Genomic DNA, 21,965 nt, shown 5'->3' on the forward strand with positions numbered 1-21,965 from the left:
ATCTTATTCTCACAAGCACTTTCTAGCTTTTCGGCCCCCGACGTAACTTATCCATAGATGTCAGTACAGTGGAATTCCAGTAGGGTTGAAGGGAAGAATTTATCAGGTACCCCAACCGCAAGGCCTGGTCGACTTTGCGCAGCCAAGTGATAGGATTGTAGAGCAAACTGCTGGAGGGAGAAGATGTATTTATAGATTTCTTGGCTCCTGTCGCGTACGCTCTGCTAGGTAGCAAACGTTGAAGGACGCGATGCCTATCCTAAGTGAGGACTATTGTAACCCATGCCTTCATTCTACCGCAACTATTTGCAGTAAAATCTTTGGTGCAATCTTAGATGCCCACCGAGAAAATTGTGCTAGAGTCATGTTGAGAATGAGTGAACTTGAGTCGGTTAAGCAACGTTGGCTCACCGTTGAATCTACGGTCTTAATATTGAGGCGACGGAAGCTGTTCATTCTTTGATCTTACCGAGAGCGCTCACATTTTCATCTAACGAACATGGAAATCTTCTGGCCTCGCTCGAAGTGTTGGTTGTCTGAGCTGTGTGTGGTTCTGTCCGTCTAGGCTGCGGAAAGCGTCAGGCCGCGGTCGCGCGGGCGCGGGTACTCAACCCGTCAACCCGTTGAAGCTTGGCCGTCCTTGTTGACGGGAGTCAACTTTTGAACTTGTGATCATGGTTGAGATAGATACCTACTTTTTTCGATTTTCTTTTTCGGGCCTCTAGATTTTACTCTATTTACTTTTGGGATTCCTGAGCTCTCTAGCAAATGTGGATAAGTATTATGATTGAATATATATATCCTGGACTGTGTTGAGCTACAGTCAACTCTCGCTTATACCACGGTGGGATATTGCACATTCTTGATAATAACACATCCCTTGCTTGGATGGCCCCTTCATTCCAGTTTTTTCCATATAAATTGACAGAATATAACACATTTTGTTTTACCACACTTTCTTCCTCTCAAATCTGCTTAGTCAGCGCAATCAACCAATCAGAATGCCTCAATCTACAAGCTCTCCTACCCTCCCGACCCCACCCAAGCGCGTCAGAATGGGACCAAAGCGTACCAAATTGGGTATATCAGACGCGCAGAAACAGGCACTACGGGCATTTTGGTCTAATACTAGCCCAAAGCCCACGCAGACTGCATGTGCTAAGTGGTTTGAGGACCAATTCAAACAAGTGATTGACCGGTCAACCATATCAAGGATCCTTTCATCCAAATACAATTATCTTGATACGGGCCCTGCAGGGGCAAACAAACGATCTTCATCCTCTCATTGGCCATTATTGGACCAAAAGCTATATGACTGGGCAGATAACCATATTGGCAATGGAATACCAATAAATGGCCCTTTGATCCAAACTAAAGCAGCTGAGCTTTGGAGACAAATACCGGAATACAAAGATCGGACCAAACCTCAATTCTCTGAGGGTTGGTTAACTCGCTTCAAACAACGCCACTCTCTTCAATATCATACTTTCCACGGAGAAGCTGCCTCAGTCCCATCCTCGGTACATGATCAGATCAAAAGCACCAAATCGATTTGCAATCAATTCAAACCGTCCGAAATCTACAATATGGATGAAACTGGCCTATTTTGGCGACGTATGCCAAATGGTGGTCTTTCAAAGGGAAAAATTGCTGGCAAAAAGCTTGATAAAACACGAATCACTATTGTTGTTGCATCAAATGCGGATGGTTCCGATCGAGTCCCTTTATGGTTGATTGGCACAGCAAAAACCCCTCGCGCACTCCGGGGGGTTAATTTCCGAGCTCTGGGATGTGTTTGGCGTCACAACAAGGCAGCATGGATGCGTCATGACATTATGGAGGACTGGTTGCGATCTTTCTATGGGCGTATTCCCTTAGATAAGAAAGCTTTGCTCCTTTTAGACAATGCTTCACCACATGTTATTGGACTCCAGCGAGCGCCACCACCACCCCGGATTACGGTTGTTTTTTTGCCAGCAAACGCAACTTCAATTTATCAACCCTTGGACCAAGGTATTATCCAAAACTTGAAGCACCATTATCGGAAGAAATGGATGCGCTATATGATTGCTTTTCTTGATCGTGGGATAGACCCAAAACAAAGAATGAGCATTTATTATACTGTTACCTGGGTAACGCAAGTTTGGAGAACAAGTGTATCAGACCAAACGATTATCAATTGCTTTAAACAAAGTACTTTGATTAGTCCAAAGTCTATACCTATACCTGAGTCCGCGCCCGAGTCCGCACCTGAGTCTGCACTATTTTCCGAGCCCGGATTGAGTGATGAGATTGAAAGTCTATATAATCAAGCAATTGATAAGCTTGGTGATAAAGATATTGTGCCATTTGACGAGTTTTTGAACCCTTCGGACGAAGACATGTTAGAAGATGGGACTGAAGGGCGAGATGAGACCAATGAGCAAGATATATATATTGCCCCAACAACCTCAGAAATTCAGGATATTGACATTGATGGGCCCCCACCTGAGCTTCTGTCTAATTCTGCTATATTGGACAGCCTCCAGGATATCCTACTATGGGTTTGTAGCAAAGAAAAGGGTACCTCGGACCATATTAGACAAATTGAGAGCTTAATCAGCGACTTTGGCAGGATTCAGATTGATGAGAAACGTCAGGTGACTTTGGATCAGATGATGGGATGGAAGACTAAATAGGTATTAGGGCTTAGAGTTAGCTTGTCAAATATTATGTCATCCTCTCACCAAAACACAACTCAATTATACCACGTAATTTGGCTTGGATAGTATGCTGTGGTATAAGCGAGAGTTGACTGTATATATTTTGAGAGGGACCCCGAAAAAGTGGAGTGGGAAGATACTTTTGAACGGGTATGTATAATGACCCCTCTCTTTGGATTCAACTTGGTAGTCCAGTATCAGAGTGTCAACGGTGGAAAATGTGATACTTGATGACCAAGTGGTTGAGACGTACTCTAAATGGATCGAGAATACAGATGTAGATATCGTCGGTTTCCCATGGAAAGACGTTGCAATTATCATAAGGGTCCATTCAGGCCCTCTCATTGAGCATGTTTTGTTTTGAGACAATGATCAAATACTGCACATTCTTGCCTGGTCTACCTCAAGAGAGGATACGATGAAACCCTGAAGCAACGCACGCAATACCCGTTGACCATCGAACCTGAATACTGCCACCCATATCAGCATCTTGGAAATCAAAATCCGTTGAAGAGGTTTCGACATACCTGATGATCTTTCTCGGGGAGGCCTAACGCGAGACACCTTTTGGAGTGTGACCCGTTCCTCCACATGATCGCATAGTTGCCAATGACTTTTTCACGTTCTTCACCTCCTCTTTGAGAGCTTTGAAGTCACTAGTGAGTTTCTATATGCTGACGGTGAGGAGCTCGATATCGCTAGCGAGGTTCTTCCGTTGACGCATTTTAACCTTACTTTCTAACAATCTGTATCTTGAATCAGCCCCGTCCCGAACTTGAGCGTTTAGGCTCAATAAAGCAAAAGGCCAAGTGGCACAAGACAATAGCAGGCAGGTATACTTACTTCGCTCGCTTAATGGCTCTGGTAATGGTTCATTAGACAGGAAGAAATGAAAGGGGAACATAGCAAAAGAGGGCGACTTACTCCCTGGCAGCAGAAGGCTGGCGATCATACGGTCTGGTCGACAAGTTTTCGATTGATTTCTTTTCTCGACTGGACACTGATCGGATCTTCTGGCCATGTCCGTTGCCAAGTCGGTCTTGGTAGGATACTGCAGGGTCATCGTCGGTATGGTTGGAGCCTTTTCCTCTGGAACAAGATGCGATCGCATCTTCATGTCTGGAGCTCTCTCCGCTCCTATCTTGCTCCAGCATCTTTCGAAACTGGGCAGTGAATGTGCCTGGTTGGTATCGAGAAATGAAACAATTTGGCATTTTGAAGGAAAAGAGAAGGTAGAGAGCAGTAAATTACAATGAGATCCTGAGCCTGATTTCCGGAGAACCATGTGCACTGTTGCATCTACCAAGGCTCACGGGGTGGGTTCTCGCGATCGCCACCCACCTCGCGAGATTGCAACGCTACTATCACATTGATGAAACCCTGGATACAAATAGCATCCGACGGACCAATCAAACACCATGCGCGAATTTAGACAGACGCAGGTACGGTTCTGCGATGCAGATCCCAGCGACGACCCACGGGACAGTAGATCAAGGAGGTTCTATTTCTGGCCCGGAGCAGAGATTGGAAGGATTTGCAAAGGCCCAGACACAGTCCACAAGCCCAAATCTGATGGCCGTAAGTGTCCGATGGAACGGGTCTTTGTTGCTTAGGAGGTATTACTGGGGCAGGTGAATATTTGGAAATATTACGCGGAATTCTGGTAACAGAATGGTAGGCTAAATCCCGATCCGTGGTTATGTTTTCCTGGTTCCTGTCACAGGAGAGTAGGTCTCCTGTCAGGTGGCAAGCTGCTCCTTGCCTATCTGGTGTGTAGAAATTCTAGAAGCTGTGTCTTCTGTCCTGCATGAACCTTCCCTGTAGAGTATACGTAGAGACTGTACTCGTTTTGAGCCCAAAGCTTCCTCTGCATCTGCTGCAACTCGATCACCAATTTGATCGCCTTTCTAATAACTCTAGCAGACAGCTTGTAAACATTTATGCCAATTATGGACTGACGCATGAGCTTACGTAAGGTTGTCTCCGGTTTTTGCGCTAAAACCGAGAAACCGATTGGTCCCGGGCATAAGTGGACGTTGTGGGCCGGCCCTCCTGCGGCCCCTAAACTTGATTTCAAATACCCTGCGCATCTTGATCATGACGCTGAATATTAAAGAATCTTCCTAATAAAGTATTGCCCTTCCCCAACATCCTGTATATGAAGCGACCGTGGTGATGGTGATTATGCCCTAGTTCGCTTTTCCTTTGGGCTGCGGTCAACAATCACAACCAGATCCTGATGAAAGACCCAGAAGAAAGACCCTTGATTCTGTACACCGACGGGAGCGGAATTGATGGAAGGATCGGAGCGGCAGCGGTCGTGGACCTTGAGGATCAACATGCTCATAGCCAGATGGGAGATGATGATACGTCCACCGTATATGCGGCAGAACTTCGAGCCATTGAGATGGCACTTGAAATGGTTCTGGAAAGCACAGAGCCATGGGCTAAGCAGGCGAAGAACGGGGTAGTCATCTTTGTAGACAGCCAAGCAGCGCTGAAGGCGCTGAGGCGACCGCGGATGCCGTCAGGACAGGTCTATCTAGCAGGATGCCTCAACCTGATCCTACAACTTGCGGTTAGAAGTATTCGGACAGAACTCAGATGGATTCCTGCGCACCAAGGAGTCATTGGCAACGAGATGGTGGACCAACACGCAAAACAAGCAGCCCAAGTACCGGACGGCCCACAGAACCCTCGCAACCGAGGTATATGCCTCGCAGCCGCGGCGAAACGGCGAATTCGCAGAGAAGCGAAGCTGGAATGGGACAGGACGTGGGCCAAGGAAACGACCAGCCGCCCGACGAGACGCCTGATTGAAGCACCAACCAAGAAGACGCTAGAATACTGGTCGGGCCTGCGCAAAGCGACGACATCGATTCTGATGCAGCTTCGTACTGGGGGAATTGGCCTAGGGGCTTACCTGAACCGTATCAACCGTCGCGAAACAGCGCGGTGTGGTTGCGACCTTGGCAACCAAACAGTGATCCACGTCCTGTTGGAATGCCCCTTGCACCAGGATGAGCGAGACTGGATGAGAAGCGCCCTTTCCGACAAGGGAATTACTCTTAGTCGAGACAAACTCCTGACACGACCGGAGGCTCGCACGGCTGTGGCCGAATTTATGGTCAAGACCGGCCTCCTAGGCCAATTTCAGACAGTCGACCCTACGGCTCTGGGCGAGGAAGGGAACGACAAAGGAGCGGAGATAATGACCCCTTAGACAGTGTGACGGAAGAAGAAGGATGGCGCCCATTAGGAGTGCAGTGCCAGGTCCACTGTACTCCCTTGATCCAAGCGAGCGCGCAATCGGCAGCCGACAAGACTGGACAGTTGGAGAGAAGAGGGCGTGGGAATGGTGTGTGTTGAAGTGGGGCCCGGGTCCTACCCTCGACTAGGGGAATTGATAGGGACACTCCCACTTTTGTTCCGGACACTCCTAATTATGTAATATCCATGATTAGGTAATTGAAAACGTCATGTGATTGTATTGGAATTACCACAGCAACATCATTCTAAATGTCATACCATAGTATAGTATAAATCCCCAGCTCTCGCCTCCCTCTTTTCTTAGCTCCTCAAATCTCTGCCTCTCGGATTTTTCAGAAATGGAGCCCCCTACTGAGCAAATTTTTGATAGCAGAGATTTATTAATTGCCTCTGTCCGTCAGCATGCTCTCTCGCAAGGTTACGCTGTCACTACTATACGATCAATCACAGATAAGTACATCTATCTTGGTTGTGACCGTGGTGGCACGTATCGTGACTGAGTGAATGCTCCTGATGGAGCGAAACGAAGAACGACAACTACACGGCGGATTGGCTGTCCATTTAAGCTATACGGGAAAATGCTTTTTGATGATAAGTGGGAGTTACAGGTCCAAAACCGGAATCATAATCACACAGCTGATGATAATATGATCGGACATTCAGCTGCCCGTCGGCTCACAGAGGAGCAGATTCAAAAGGTCCTACATCTATCGGAAATTGGATCTAACCCTCGTGGCATCCTAGCTCTAATCAAACGAGAGCATCCTAATGCTTTAGTTACCCCTCGAGACATCTACAATGCGCGAAGTGCTTTACGAAGGCAAAAGCTCGGTAATAGTACTCCCCTTGAGTTTCTGCTGAAGACTTTGAAGGAAAATCACTGGAAATATGCTATTAAGCAGGATAGCGAAGGACATGTCCTCTTTTTTATGTTTGCACACCCAGAGTCAATCAAGTATGCTAACCTATACAACAGGGTATTCGTCCTAGACTGCACCTATAAGACAAACCGATATCGTATGCCTCTATTGCATATTATTGGTGTCTCGCCATCAAATTCAACCTTTAGTGTTGCATTTTGCTTTATGCAGAATGAACAGGAAGAGAGACCTTGCATTATTAGGTGCTGTCAAGGTCGTCTGTCCAGATTATCCCCATCTTCTTTGCATCTGGCATATTAACAAGAACGTAACGTCTAATACGAAGCAGCATTTTACGACGAACGCCGAATATCAAACATTTCAAAAATCATGGAATCAGCTAATTTATTCTACTACAGAGAACGACTACAATTCGAGGCTATCAGAGTTCGAGAAGCGATATCAGACCTCCCCTTCTCTTCGATATATTAAGGAGACATGGCTAATTCATAAAGAAAAATTTATAGTTGCATGGACACAACAATGCCTACACCTCGGTAATTCTGCGACCTCTCGAGTTGAAGGCTCACATGCCCTTTTAAAAAAGCACATCGGTGCTTCGACAGGGGATATGTTGATCGTATTTGAAAGGATTTCACAGGCTTTACAAACCCAGCATGCTATGCTTGAATATGATTTTAGACGAGATCAGATTGAGAGGCCAGTAGTAACCTTACATCAACTTTATACTAATATTGTGATCAGGACCTCCCGCTATTCGATACGACTGATTGGCGAGCAAGTTACAAAGGCTAGAAGAGCTACAAATCTTGCTCCTTTACCCCCTTGTACTAATACGTTCACAAGGACAATGGGTCTTCCTTGTGCCCATCGGATTACTAGTTTATTGGAGAGCAATAAAGCTATCCCATTGACAGATATCCACCCATTCTGGCGAACTGGGCTTTCTGAAATGGAATCAGAATACCTTCCTCTCTTAGAGCCTTTGATTCCTTTTCCAAAGCCTAAAAAGCGGAAGTGGGATCAATTGGAGCAGAAAGACGACAGCGAGACTATGAATAAACGGAAGAGGGCACCCTTTAAATGCACTGCATGTGGTAAAGTTGGGCATACACGAAGGTCATGTAAATAATACGGAGAATGAATACCAATACAATCACATGACGTTTTCAATTACCTAATCATGGATATTACATAATTAGGAGTGTCCGGAACAAAAGTGGGAGTGTCCCTAGTTAACGTATTTCCCTACCGAGTGGGCCACCCCTACCGAGTGGGCCACCTAACGTAAAACGCGTCAATTAATTAGACCTTCCTTCTTCAACCACCTACCATGCCACCAATTCGTACTCAATCCTCTCAAAATCGTACGGAGCAAGAGGGTAGGATCTTATTAGCTATCCAGGCTATTAAGAAGCAAGAAATTCTATCAATTCGTGATGCAGCGCGTCAGTTTAACGTACCCCGTACAACACTACAGCGACGCGTTACCGGCCATCCTTTTCGCGCTGAAACTCGCGCAAATTCACATAAATTGACCGAAATTGAGGAGGAATCGCTTCAAAAATGGATTCTCTCTATGGATTCTCGCGAAGCAGCCCCTCGGCCTTCTACCGTACGAGAAATGGCGGATTTACTACTCGCGGCGCGTGGATCTACCCCCGCTCCTTTAGTCGGTAAGGATTGGGTCACAAAATTCGTGAAAAGGCATCCAATCCTCTCCTCCCGATTCTCGAAAGGCTATAATTACGCGCGCGCTAAATGTGAAGACCCGAAAATCATTGAAGAATGGTTTTCTCTCGTCCAAAAAACGATCATTTCTCACGGTATCGATCCCGATGATATCTATAACTTTGACGAGACCGGATTCGCAATGGGCTTGATTGCGACCGCGAAGGTTATCACGAGAAGGGAATACTACGGTCGGCGATCGCTTTTACAGCCCGGAAATCGCGCGTGGGTGACTACAATTGAGTGTATAAATGCTTCGGGGTGGGCGCTTCCTCCGTGCGTGATTTTTAAGGGCAAAGTCTTTATCGAATCTTGGTTCGACGGCCTCCCGGAGGATTGGCGCTTCGAGGTTAGTCCTAACGGGTGGACTTCCGATGAAATTGGAATTCGATGGCTCGAAAAGCTCTTTATTCCGTCTACTTCTTCGCGTACGAAGGGGAAGTATAGACTTTTAATACTCGACGGCCACGGGAGTCATTTGACTCCGAAATTCGACGAAATTTGCGAGAAAAACAATATTATCGCAATTTGTATGCCTCCGCACTCGTCTCACCTTTTACAGCCTCTTGATATCGGCTGTTTTGCGGTATTAAAGCGCGCGTATACTCGGCTTATCGAAAGCAAAATGCGGCTCCGGATTAATCATATCAATAAATTAGACTTCCTCGAAGTCTACCCGTCCGCGCGAATCGAGGCATTTAAATCGGAGACTATTAAGAATAGCTTCGCCGGCGCCGGTTTAATGCCTTATAACCCCGATCGAGTGCTTTCGAAGCTCGATATTCGCCTCCGTACGCCGACCCCCCTCGAGCTGGGATAGTAAGTGGTCGCCAAAAACGCCGTCGAACTACGTCTAATTACAAAAACAAGCTTCCTCAATTAAAGCTTTACTAAAGCAGCGCTCAAAAAGTCCACCGAGCCCGCTTAATTCTGCGATAAATCAAGTTTTAAAAGCCTGTCAAATCACGATGCAATCGGCAGCTATTCTTGAGAAAGAAGTAAGCGATTTACGCGCTGAAAACGAGAAGAAGAAGCGAAAAAAGACTCGGTCTACAAGGCAAATACCTTCCGAAGAAGGCCTCTCAGTTTTAGAGGCCTCTGCCTTAATAGCGCAGCCAGAGCAAGCAGTTTTAGCAGAAGGATCCCGTGAGGTAGGGCCAGCTCCGGCACCTTCTCAGCCGCGTACGAGGGCAAAAACGAAGTGTAGTGTATGTGGAATTCAGGGTCATAGAATGACTACATGTCCTAATAGACCTCGAGTTTAGCTTATTGAATTTAATGGCGTTTTGGTTGAGATAAATGCATTTAAAATGAATAGACCGGTGTAGGTGGCCCACTCGGTAGGGGTGGCCCACTCGGTAGGGAAATACGTTATCAATTCCCGGATATTACATAATTAGGAGTGTCCGGAACAAAAGTGGGAGTGTCCCTATCAATTCCCCTCGACTAGGGGTAAATGACGTTAGTTCATTTTGGCTTTGTGTTTACCATGTTTGCATCCGTGCATTTCTTTTGTTTAGTCTACATCTTTCCATTCGAGGGCGATTGATCAGAAATTCGCAAGACGAGTTCCTTGACGATCGCCTAGTGGGCTGGCGACCACTTTGCAGCTGTCGGCAGGCCTGACAGCACTCCCGCATAGCAGCACATATAAAGAGCGAGCTACATCGGGCAAATGAGTTCATCATCACCATCATCATGAATCTTTGCGTTATCTTGCTGAAATACTAAATTAGGGGTATAGATTAGTATCAGACCTTTTCAAGCGCTTCATCATACGATTTTAAAATGTTGTGATATGAGGCTGGTGCAGATCAGGAACCAAGCCGTACCATCGGAATTAATCCCGAGGTGTCTATGCGAAGAAACAAGTTGATTTCCAATCAACTTGATCTACTCTTTGTGTATATATAGCCTCAGTTATTCCCACTAGTTCAGAACAATTTAATCTTCCTTTGAACTACAACATAAAATATAAACCGTCCCCGAAGGCGATTCTTCGTCCTGTTCCATGATAATTAATTCTGTCCGACCGCCTAGCCAGATTCCAGCCCAAACCACTTGCGAAATATCTTTAACGTGTACTTTAGCATTTATGAGGTCGCGCGAAGACCTTTGGAGTCTGTACGAAAGCACCATTGTGGTCCAAACTTCGAGGTTCGCTGCACCGAACCCTCGTCCGAGAAGATCCACGATCGGAAGCTTCCATTCTGCCATTTTCGCGCAAATCTTAGCCCTTTCCTTGCAAAAGAGGGCTTAATAGGTATGTTTCTTTTCAAACACCGTTTTCCGAGGCCGTATTGCTTTAAACTTGCTGTACAGTGGACCTAGACGGATGACCGGGTGTCGCAGCACTAAGCTGTTTATAGGTCCGAAACGGGTGTCGGCGCGCTTGTAAATAGAGGCAAGTAGAAGCTCGAGAGGTTAGTATAGGAGGACGGCCGGTTAGGGGAAGGCTTTTAAATAGTTGATGCTCCTCACAGCGTTTCAACGTATTCTAGATCGTCCGACGGCTGCATTCGAATTCATTACCTAGCTTTGACTTCGAGATGCCGTTCTTATGGCCAATATAATAGCTTACCTTTGCTCAGTAGATAGTTCAGCCGTTTTACAACGTTTTGAACTTATTTCCATTGAAAACGGACATGTAGGAGAGGTGTAGGAAGAAAAATAAAAAGGTGGGTTGGTTGCCGGGTCAAATTGTAGTGGGGCAGTGGGAAGATATTTTTGACTAGTATTTGTAGCTGTCGACAGTGGTACAACTGTGTAGTAAAAGTAAAAACAGGAGTGTGTCAGCGGTGTATGAGTCGTATGATAGCCTACAATAGAATAGACGAGCGAGATTTAGGTAGAAGCGGATATTTGTTGGGTATCGGAATCGTACAATATGCCGCAGCATGGACTGACTATACATAGTACATTCGCAGCAACCGGGTCAGCCGCGTATAATTCAGAACAGGCGACGCCCCAGCTCAGGAAAGTAATGAATGGTATTGACTGTTTTGTCTAAAATATCCAGAGATCAAGGTTCTGGGAAGTGAACCACATCCTATTTTGGTTGTGAAACGATTAACTTTCGAACTTGGTCCTTTCGTCCAATGCCTGCTGGTCCCACTACAGGTCACGTGTCATATCTATGGACAGCGAGACTCTTCGGTTCGCCGACCCACGGCTGGTCCTTCTGGGCTTTAGCCCTATTGAGGCTTAGAGAAAGCTTGGAGGAAGCTTGTCAACTGAGGACGCCCTCCAAAATGGTGCATTACGATTTGTCATCTTAGTTACTTAGAGATGTTACATACTTAAACCTCGGGGGTAATATATATTGTCGTACTGCATATTTCTGTCAATTACTACTATTTACTAATCGCGACTAATCATTGTTCCCCGAACCCCCTCGCTTCGCTGATGTAGTGGTCAGATTATAGGTTCAAATTACCAGAAAAGAAAATCCATCGCAGTAGGCCAAGTTTGCGGAGCAGGACAGCTGGCTGGGCCCAGTCAAACCGCAAACTAAACTCACCTTGTCCACGTGTGAGGCTTAGCAAGTAGGATATCCAGTTGCTTTGATTGCCTGCTCCCTCCACATAAAGTTTAAGCTAAATAACGACCCTAGGCTAATGCGGCTTGGAAGGTGATGAGCACGGAGAAATGCAGGCCGGAGGATCAAAATGCCTCAGTCAAGTGTCAAAAGAACTACGCGCATTCTCCCCCTTGCGAGATTTCGGATAAAGTATTCCTCGGACTTTGTGCAAATGCGACGAACGGCGTTTTCAATATGTGCTTAGCAAGCGACATTTTCAAGTGTCCGACGTGTAAATTAATCAGAGACTACTACCTGCGTTACATGCCTCGAACTCCCTTCCGTAGGGGACCCTCTTTCCGGACCGTAGTCTCTCGGCAGCCCCTCGGCAGCTATGATATCTCGTGGTTGGTCTTTGTTTGTGTCGGGACATATCCTCCCGTCAGAATAAGCAAAGACACTGTACGTACGTAATCTTGCTAAGCTGCGGCTCCCGCCGTATGGATTCAGGGGCATTGGACCACGACCTAAAACGAACATCTATTTTACATGAATCAAATTGACTTTTGCTTTGGAAGCATAACCACTGTCCACTTAACTGTGTACACAGTACCTAGCTGGTGATACCAACAGTTTGGCTGGGTGAACCTCCGCTATTTCTGTCAATGTTTGAAGTTGTCCTTGACGCAATGTCCACAGAAACTTCGAAGTGAATGGTCTTCTGAATATTATACTCTGAGTCCCTTTGCGTCTGTCGGATCCTCAAGGGATTGGATGAGGGTTCACTCGGCTTTTGAGGGCCCCCTGTTGACTGACTCAATTCATAGTTATCAGTCCCAAAAGTGAAGTTGCTTCTGCCAATACTTGACCAAAATTTTCGCAAGCACGTCTTTAAAACTGGCAGCAGATATGGAAGACTGCATACCATATTCTGGCGAATTAAGAGTCAGCCAGAATCACCCATGGCTTTTCAATGCACCTGACGGCGTAAGGTTGCTACTTACTCCAACATTAAATTCGGCTGTGCTCCAAATTACAAACATTGTCGGGTCTCCTTTCCCCAGAGTTGGGATTTGAATAAGGCGCAATATCGAACAAAGTGTCGTGAAGAAGCCCAAAAGGAACAAACATATAGCGCCCACTTTCTGAAGCCGCTCAATATTTAGGGTTAAAAGAAGAGGGATAGGCAAAAGCATGATAATGACATCACACGCAATACCAACGCCAGCTCTGCTGTAATTCATCGGTCCAGACGGCAAGCACTTCCCTGGAAGTGTAGGATCCCAGGACAAACTGACCTGTAGAAATTAGTTCCCCACTTAACTCTAAAAAGTATGGCTGGCTTACTGGCTTGCAGTTGAAAAGAATGACAAGAGTACCGGCAAAGTGTCCCAGAATGGTAATTGCAAGGACAATCCAGATGATAAATCCATAAGTGGTTCGCGTTGTCCGTGATACAAGGCGCAAGTAACTGACGCATAGCGCTACTTTGAAGCCACCAATGCCTATTTGATAAAAAAATCGCCCAGCGAAGTTGATCTGGACATCAACTTTAGTCTTGTCAATGATAAAGAGCGGACAAGGGCATTACCCTTGTGTATTTTGTGTCCTCCACATTGGCTTCCGTGTTCTTTGGGGCTCCTGGGTCGTATCTAGTCTCTATGGGCATGTCAGTCAAAGGTACGACGGGACAGATGAACTGGGTACTCACGAATTATAGCAAGGATATTATAGATAATACAGAAGACCTTTTCACATGTTAGATCCGAAAAAAGACTGATACCGCTTTCCCTGAGACTCACCATCGAAAATATCATAACGTAGTCATCTGCACTACTCTGTCGATTGCGAAGACGGAGGAAGATGCGTGCTGATACGACAATGACCATTAGAGTTGTGAGCGTGACACAAACTGCCGTGGAAAGCAACACGGCTTTCGAATGCGAATATCTCTCATCCATGAACGCCACCATTTTGAGTGTGAGCGAACGAGATTTGAATGCGAGCCCATCGCTCATTATATAGCATCAAACACGAAAGCACGGGGCAACACGCGGCCATACCTGTAACGGCCCAGATCCAGTGTGGTCATGCGCCCTTCTCGTTATCTTCTTCGCTTTCATGGTTTTCTACTCCCCGCTACACACCACACCCAACAGTTTTTCCACCACGTTTTCCCATTGAAAGGCCCCCTTTTCTCTTCGTCCCTCCAGGTAGTCCTTAGCCGCATGTTGGCCTATCTAGATTAGATTAAGACGGCTACAGCCCTTTAAATAGCTAGCTAAAGTAGAATAAGCCAAGCCCACGAAATGGCATTGAGAACAACTGAAAGCGAAAGCGTTTTGAGGACTAACGGTTATAGTTTACCTGTTCTTGTTACTCTGTAAGATAAGTAAGATTTGCAAATTCGCAATTTGCAAGGCGGATGTGTCGCAGCCTATATGGGATATTAGACTCAAATAGGAAAGAGGGTCGTGCAAATGATTTATACCGCCTCATCCTAGTCCCTCCAACACTGATACTCGGATGGAAGCAAAGTCTAGTTCGCCAGCAATATAAGCTCTTAACGGAATAGGCCAACCCCCTGTCAATGGACCAAGCCGTTGATATGAATCTTGTCTAAATCCGTCATTGCAAGAAGTATTGCAACGCCTTGGGCTTTACAGTACATATATTAACTCTCTTTTCTTTCATTGTAAGGTTAAAGAAATCATACTCGATTTCCGACTTCCCCATGGGCGTTAGAGTTTATATTTTTCAATTCTTACCATTGCTTAGTTATCATCAAATCATAGGATATCTGTACGTACTAGCACTAAGGATGGCTCATAGAGATTAACGGATTGGACAATGCTCCGTAGACGAAAACGGAGCACTATTAAAAGCGGCTCATGGCTCAGGGGCATGGTTCTCCGTGTTACGGCGGCGGTATTCGGAGGAATCCCACTCGAATATTCAAAAACAGTGCGGGGTTGGGTCCTCCATGGAAATCACCAGTCCTTAGCGGTAAAATATCACTGCTCACTTCCACATTATTTGTTGTGGTAATCGTCAACACTCTATTGGGTAGTTATGTGAGGGGAGTACTTTGTGGATCCTCTTTTCCAGAAACGGCTTTGGGTATGTTCCCCGATTCGATGTGGAACTGAAACACCACATGTCGCTATGTCCAGCCTGGGTCCCCGCAGCCGAGCGACGTCACCAGAACCAGCGGGATTGTATTCGCAGCGATTGCCTCATACAATGGTCTGGAGCTTTTTACCATCACTTTGCGCACCTTCAAACGCTACCGCAATCTTTACTGCTAGACACTCCTACTCTCGAACATCGTTGGCATGATTCTGATGATGATCGGGGACGTACTTGAATCCTCTCGTTTGGCGGCGAACTGGCTTATGCTCACCCATGAGTGTGTAGGCTGGGCTTTCTTGGTCCTGGGTCTGTCGGCGGTCCCTTATTTGCGGGCTCACCTGGTTTGTCGCAACCGGAAAGTCATCCTTTTTATCCGAAACCTAATCATCGTCACCACCGTTCTTATTGTACCACCGGTAATCATCCCCGATTCCGGCTCGGTCTATACCACAGCCGTGTCGTGGACCACCGCATTTAAGATCATTGACCGGCTACAGTTGAGGTTGGTTAGCGTCCAGGAGTCTTTCGTAAGCTCTTTCTATATCATTCAGACCACCAAGATTATTCGCGTCTACCCCAAGAACAAGCAGGGGACTAAGATCTTTTTCGAACCGCTCACCGTCAATGCGAATTGTATCCTGACGGATATCACATTGGTGGTGTTCCAATATTTGGACTTCTACTTCGCGCAAATTCTTGTGAAACCGTTTGTGTACAGCGTGAAATTGGGTGGGGTTTGCTGTCCTGGGCACTTTGGTTTCCATACCACACTTACATGTGACTTCAGAGCCGATTTCGAGTGGCGAGGAAGAGAGTTTCCGTTTTTTTTTCGTGAAAATGGCTTTACGAGTGCTGGAGAGCATAGTTGCATTCAATGCATGGAAAGCCGAGCTCGAGGGCCGGAGCAAACGCCTTACAGCCCTTGCCGGGAAGTTGACTCTGAGGATGACACCGAACGGAAAGAAGCAGGTGAAAACTTGAGTGGGATGTATTTAATGACCCAAGACACAAAACAGCGAGTTGCGCATCGCCTAGCCTGCGGCATGTCGCGACTACAGTAGACCCTTTTTACAACTGTAAGAGAGAATCTATATGGCTTTGGAGGTCGGCGGAACTGCAAAACGGTATAGGAAAGAAAGGGTCAAGTATCGTTGTTACCGCCTCATCCCGATAACGGTCGACCTGCCTAATTGTACACTGTGATTTCTCGATCTAGTGGGCTAGGTCCTCTTTAAACCGGGGATAATGGGGTGATCGGGGAGGATAGTATTGGAAATTAGGTTAGTGGGTGTGTACAGTTTAATCCTAAGACTGGTAATAGGAGCAAACATAGCTGAACTGGGATACTGGGGTATCCACCACTTCCCCCGCCAGATAGTTCTCTCCTTCCTTCTTTTCTCAGACTTGTTACCTTCGTTAAATGTACAGGAAGAGTTCGAACTGTCCTTTTGGCTTGTAACAAGAGTAGAGGTCGATTAACGAATCTATAATTTCGATTAAAACGCAAGTATTCAGGCTCTATGTTAAGATAAAATCTGCATGAGGAATAGAAGGCCTGTCAGTCAGGTACATGTAAGGAAGAAAGTAACAAGTCCAACTGTGGTAAGACAGTTTCTTGAGAATCCCCACGAATCCCGGACGGAACAATCTGTTCAACTAGTCTCTCGAGGAGAACATCGAGGTTTACCTTCCCATGATTCGGAATCGAATACGAGGACAACTCAACAAATGCAAGAACGATATGGGTGGAAACACCTTATGTAACATAAGAAAAGGAGTAACGATGGGCTCGTGCGGCATTCAGCCACCCACGGTTTCGTTGCCGCTTCATGGGCGAGGCATTGCCGGTTAGGAATAGGTTCGGAGAAGATCGTAACACATTATTACAAATTTTCCCTATGGCTAGACCAATCATGCCAGCTGGTACGAGGATGACAATGACTCCGTCATGTCCCAGAAGTCAACTGTCACATCGCAGCTCTTGTACACTGCATGACAATCCGTTCCCCCTCCAATTGCGGTGGGCAGCCTAACCCAGTATGTGCCGTCGTAGGAGTCAAGATTGAAGTTATACGTCAAGTCTTGGTACCGAGAGTTGCTATATATAGACTATGTCACCAATGGAAGGTTTATTGTCGTCGGGATATCAGACGACGTCTTACCCGTTAACTGCGGTTGACGATTGAAACTTGGCATACACAGTACCACCATGGAATCCGTCGGCATAGTAGGTGGAGCCTACATTGGTTGGTAGCTTATGCGTCTGGCGATGGTGATTTGAACCGCAATTCGGAGAATTGATAACAGTGCATTTAACCGCTGCGTCGCAGTGCATGGCCAGCCTCAACATGACGACGGCTGCTAACGGAGCCTGTTTCGCCCAGACTCCTGGTGAGAAGTAGGAGATTGTACGCATTCTGGAGGACAACGATAACAGCTGAATGGAGGCAAGAAGAGTACATATGTTCGAAAGAGGATATAATGTGCTTCCACTTCTTTTATCCGTAGTGTGTTGCGGCTTTTAGAAGAAGTTAAGTCTCAGGGATTTGCTTTAAGCTGCACTATGAGACAAAATAAAAGATGTGTGAGAGGCTGGGAGGAGCCTAATGGACAGTGCTGAAACAGGTGGGCCGCGTTTTCCGCATAAATAATTAGCTAAGCCAAAATCAGTTAACGTATTTCACATGCGAGCGGCGCACACAAGCGAGCGGCGCAGTCCGAAACACGTAGTAAATGCGATAAATTACAACTTATATTTCCACAACCACATTATTATTTGATCTCATTGTCAGTGGATAGCTATCGATAAGACTTTTTAACAGTATATATCAATTTCAAGAAAATCGAAGAGCTACATTATTATGGTATTGAAAATTACGTTATTCGAAGCAAGAAATATATATATCGCAATCATAAAGTCATAAATATTTGTCAGGATGAGGAATTAATGTACTGGCTAGTACTGCACATGTCCAATAGAATCTGATGATTGATTGAAGGTGTGTAGATCGGTTCAGCGATCTCTGGAGTCTACTGTCCGTGCTCTGGCGTGTTATGACACCGTATCCGAATTTAGCCCGAATACCATACAAATACTAGGGGAAATTGGGTGAACGATGAACAAGCCTATCCCAAAAGGCCATAGCGGTATTTGACCGCTCCTTTAGTTTGTCACACCCCCCAGCGTTCGCACAATTCCAACCTCTTCTTGTTAATCTAGCAGATTTCCAATATCCTCAATGCCCATCATTTGAACGAATTCTGCATGCTTCTGACGTGGCAATAGCTTGGTGAGTCCGTCCGCAGCCATACCCTTCGTCTCAGTCCATTTGATGAGAATCCTGCCTGCCTGGACCTCCTGACGAAGCCAGAGGTGGTGTATATCAACATGACGTAGCTTCGTCCGCAGCTGAGGAGCTTCCTTGGTGAGAAGCCGAATTGTCTGTTGATTATCACATCGGATAGCAAGCTCGTGCTTTGGATCAAAGCGAACAGCCTCAAAGAGGCGTTTCCACATGCTCATAGTCCTCGCAGCCTCAGAGATCGCTAGCAGCTCCGCTTCGGTTGTGCTAGTAGTCACCGTGCGCTGTTTGCCAGCTCTCCAGTCAACAGGTCCTCCAAAGATCTTGCAGATATATCCCTCCGAGCTCTTCCGGTCAGGGTTATCGGCGAACGAGGCATCACTAAAGAGAGTAACGGCTTCATCCTCCTCGGATTGGCGTGGGCGATAAGTGAGGGCGTGGAAGCGTGTGTGATAGAGGTATGATATCACGCGGTTGATGGCTTCTAGATGGTCCGGACCCGGATTCGTGAGGAATTGAGCTAATGTGGAGGTTGCTTTGGCTGCATCTGGCCGTGTGATGGTGGTTGCATATTGAGCGGAGCCGACCTTCTCCTGATACTCCTTAATCCGTTCACTTGTGGCTTGCCCAGTATACGGCTTTAATGTAGCTGGCGCAAGGGGTGTATCAAAGCGACGATGGGTGGTAAGGTGATATCTGCTTGCCATAGAGGAGATGTATGAGTCCTGACAGAGCCAGAGGGCCATCTGCTGTCTATCACGGACTATACGAATCCCAAGGAACCATGAAGCTTCACCCATGTGTCTCAATTCCCATGCGGTGTTAAGCTTTTCTCTGATCTCAGCCGCGCGCTGGCGCTGAGATGGGTGATTGACGACAATTATGTCGTCTACATAGAAGAACACAATGATACCGTCTGCTGCGAAGAGACAGAGGTCTTCTTGAACGACTTTGAGACCTAGTTGGGTCAAGATCCTTGAGGCCTCGCGCTGCCAGAGCCTCGGAGATTTCCGTAGGCCATAGAGAGCTCTCAGTAGCTTCCAGCAATAGCCAGACTGCCTAAAACCCTCGGGCATCTCTGTTATCACCGTTTCGTCTAGCAAGCTATTTAGGAAGGCGTTGACAGCATCAAATTGATGTGTATCAAGGTCAAACGCAGGGACCAAGGCGAGGACGGCGCGGGCCGTCCGTGCGGCGAGTGTAGCTGAATACTTCTCTTCTGTAGAGAGTTTCTGGAGGTCTCCTCGCACACAGATTCTCGCCTTTAATTTCACGAGATATCCGTCACTATCGAATTTATAGTTGAAGACCCACTTCAATGGGAGGACCTGCACGCCACGGTCGTTCGGACGCCGTATAACCTCAAAAGTGCCCTTCCGTTCGATGGTTTTGACCTCAAGTCCAGCAGCTGCTAGGAAGCCTTCGTTAAACGGGTGATTCAACATCTCTCTCCAAGATTGAGGCTCTGGGGGTAGATCATCGCGGTGTGTTCTCGTGTGTGAGTAGGATCCGTTGAGGCCAGTTGCGAAGGCAGCGAGTACACCCTCTTCGTCGTCGTCCACTGAGAAGGCTAGATTACTAGTGTCTCTGGAACTTCGCCTGCGTGAGCCAGACACAATGTTGCGAGATGAGATATCTCCCACGATGTCTCTAGGTGCCGTACGAGGCTCTGAGGCTTGCGCTGGCTGAACGGGAGGCGTGGGTGACGGTGACATCATTTGTTGAGTCTCCACTAGTTGCGAAGTAGCTTCTTTCTCCTGGGAAGGCGTATCCAAGCTCTGTGGCTCCGTCACCTGCGAGCCCGCGTTGACTGGTTGAGGAATATCCAGGTTTATTCCGGAGGCAAAGGTGCCGTGGTCGATATCCTCATTTTCTTCAACAACCCATGGCATAGACTCTAGGATGTCACTGATAGACTCCTTCTCTAGCTCTCGAGCGTTGAAGAACACATTTTCATCAAAGACAACATCTCGTACTGATCGTACGGATCCTCTACGTGGAAACCATACCCTCCAGATATTCGATGCTTCATAGCCGACGAGGTAGCCTATCTCGGCACGTGGCTCCATCTTCGCGGCGTTCGGAATACCTTGCTTCCGCACATACGCTCGGCAACCGAAGATCCTTAGATTCGCGAGATTCACACGCTGTTGTGGTTGATTAAGGAAAGCCTCTTGATAAGGGACTATCCACTGGCCGTTTGGTAGCTTTGTGGGCGATCTGTTGATGATCCATACAGCGGCTTTGACAGCTTCAGGCCAAAGACTCTTCGGGAGGCCTGCATCGGCTATAAGAGCGCGAGCCATGGTGATTATCACCCCCCAGATCGCTCTGCGAAGCCGTTCTGCTCTGGAGTGCCCACAACACTATGTTCAATGATGAATCCTTCATTCAACAGAAAGTCCTCTACTGTGCGACCAGCAGATCGTTCGTTATCATATCGGAATGCACGTATGGGAAGATTCCACTGCTTCTTAGCTAGTGCAACAAACTGACTAACCGCGTCTTGGCAGCCATTCTTCTTCTCATGTGTATAGGCCGCGTGGAGACGAACACCTTCAAGGTAAAAGTGCGTCAACCAGCGGTCTCCGTTGTAGCCTGGGTCGATTTGAACAAGGTCGAAGTGGATACGTCCGTATTTTCCATACGGCGTGCCTGTTGCCCGCCGAGAGATCTGACGCTTAGCCTTGGTCAATTGACAGACCTCGCATCTCTCAGGGTTATCGTGTTGATTATCCTCGCATATTCCGTCGATTTTGACCCCATCAACCATCTCCGGTAGCTTCTCTAACTTTTGATCAAAGGCGTGGCCCAACCGACGATGCCAGCGCCTCGCTGAAGCCACTGAGAGGTGAGGCTTCTCCGAATGCCGTCCGGCAAAAGCTGATTGGCGGTTCGGGCTGTAGATGACTGTGTAGAGGCCGTGATATCTCTCGACCTCAAGAACAGCTTCATTGCCTTTGAAGACTGCTTTTTCATCAGATTTGAAGCAGAAGCCCTTGTCCTCGATTACAGAGAGTGAGATCAAGTTTGTATGGAAGCCGGGTGAGTACCACACGTCATCTAGGATGACAGGCACCGCAGCACCTGTATGAGGGTGTCTTCCGGTGATTCTGACTTGCCCATAGCCTATCATCGGTGTCTCGGTTTTACCCGTCTTAACAGTGCTTTTTCGCGGCGCATATGTCAAGAATTGCTCGCGATCGTTGCAGATGTGAACAGTGGATCCAGAATCCAGAATCCAGCTATCTTTGAGAAGGTCTTCGTCCATCGCTGATGATGCGATAGCTTGAGTATCATTGGCGAAGAACACTAGGGGCTGACCCTCTTGTGGAGCCGTACCGGCTAGGTGAGCTGATTCGGCCTTCTTCTGCTGTATTTTCACGATTTTCTCTTGATCTTGAGGACTCATCTGCTTGATGTTTTC

General features: G+C 46.9%; 4 protein-coding genes across 4 annotated transcripts; 1 reads left to right on the forward strand and 3 right to left on the reverse strand.

Moving 5' to 3' along the window:
- Positions 1 to 3,541: 3,541 nt before the first annotated feature.
- On the reverse strand, positions 3,542 to 3,856 carry N7446_011803 (uncharacterized protein; the record flags this gene model as incomplete). Its single annotated transcript, XM_058520545.1, has 2 exons — positions 3,542 to 3,563; positions 3,627 to 3,856. 2 exons carry the CDS (start codon positions 3,854 to 3,856, stop codon positions 3,542 to 3,544), a joined length of 252 nt encoding a protein of 83 aa, XP_058366831.1.
- An 8,951-nt stretch (positions 3,857 to 12,807) lies between these two features.
- N7446_011804 (uncharacterized protein) lies at positions 12,808 to 14,077 on the reverse strand (the record flags this gene model as incomplete). The annotated part of the gene is made up of 4 exons (XM_058520546.1): positions 12,808 to 13,035; positions 13,109 to 13,402; positions 13,452 to 13,661; positions 13,907 to 14,077. Coding segments are annotated over 4 exons (903 nt in total), but the record flags the coding sequence as incomplete, so codon positions are not given.
- A 1,362-nt stretch (positions 14,078 to 15,439) lies between these two features.
- Positions 15,440 to 16,217, forward strand: N7446_011805 (uncharacterized protein; the record flags this gene model as incomplete). The annotated part of the gene is made up of 2 exons (XM_058520547.1): positions 15,440 to 15,965; positions 16,024 to 16,217. 2 exons carry the CDS (start codon positions 15,440 to 15,442, stop codon positions 16,215 to 16,217), a joined length of 720 nt encoding a protein of 239 aa, XP_058366833.1.
- Positions 16,218 to 17,147: 930 nt separating this feature from the next.
- On the reverse strand, positions 17,148 to 17,652 carry N7446_011806 (uncharacterized protein; the record flags this gene model as incomplete). Its single annotated transcript, XM_058520548.1, has 2 exons — positions 17,148 to 17,334; positions 17,399 to 17,652. 2 exons carry the CDS (start codon positions 17,650 to 17,652, stop codon positions 17,148 to 17,150), a joined length of 441 nt encoding a protein of 146 aa, XP_058366834.1.
- Positions 17,653 to 21,965: the final 4,313 nt, after the last annotated feature.

Source organism: Penicillium canescens, assembly GCF_028828765.1.
Source record: "Penicillium canescens strain IBT 15451 chromosome Unknown utg000009l_segment0_segment0, whole genome shotgun sequence".
NCBI classification, from domain to species: domain Eukaryota; kingdom Fungi; phylum Ascomycota; class Eurotiomycetes; order Eurotiales; family Aspergillaceae; genus Penicillium; species Penicillium canescens.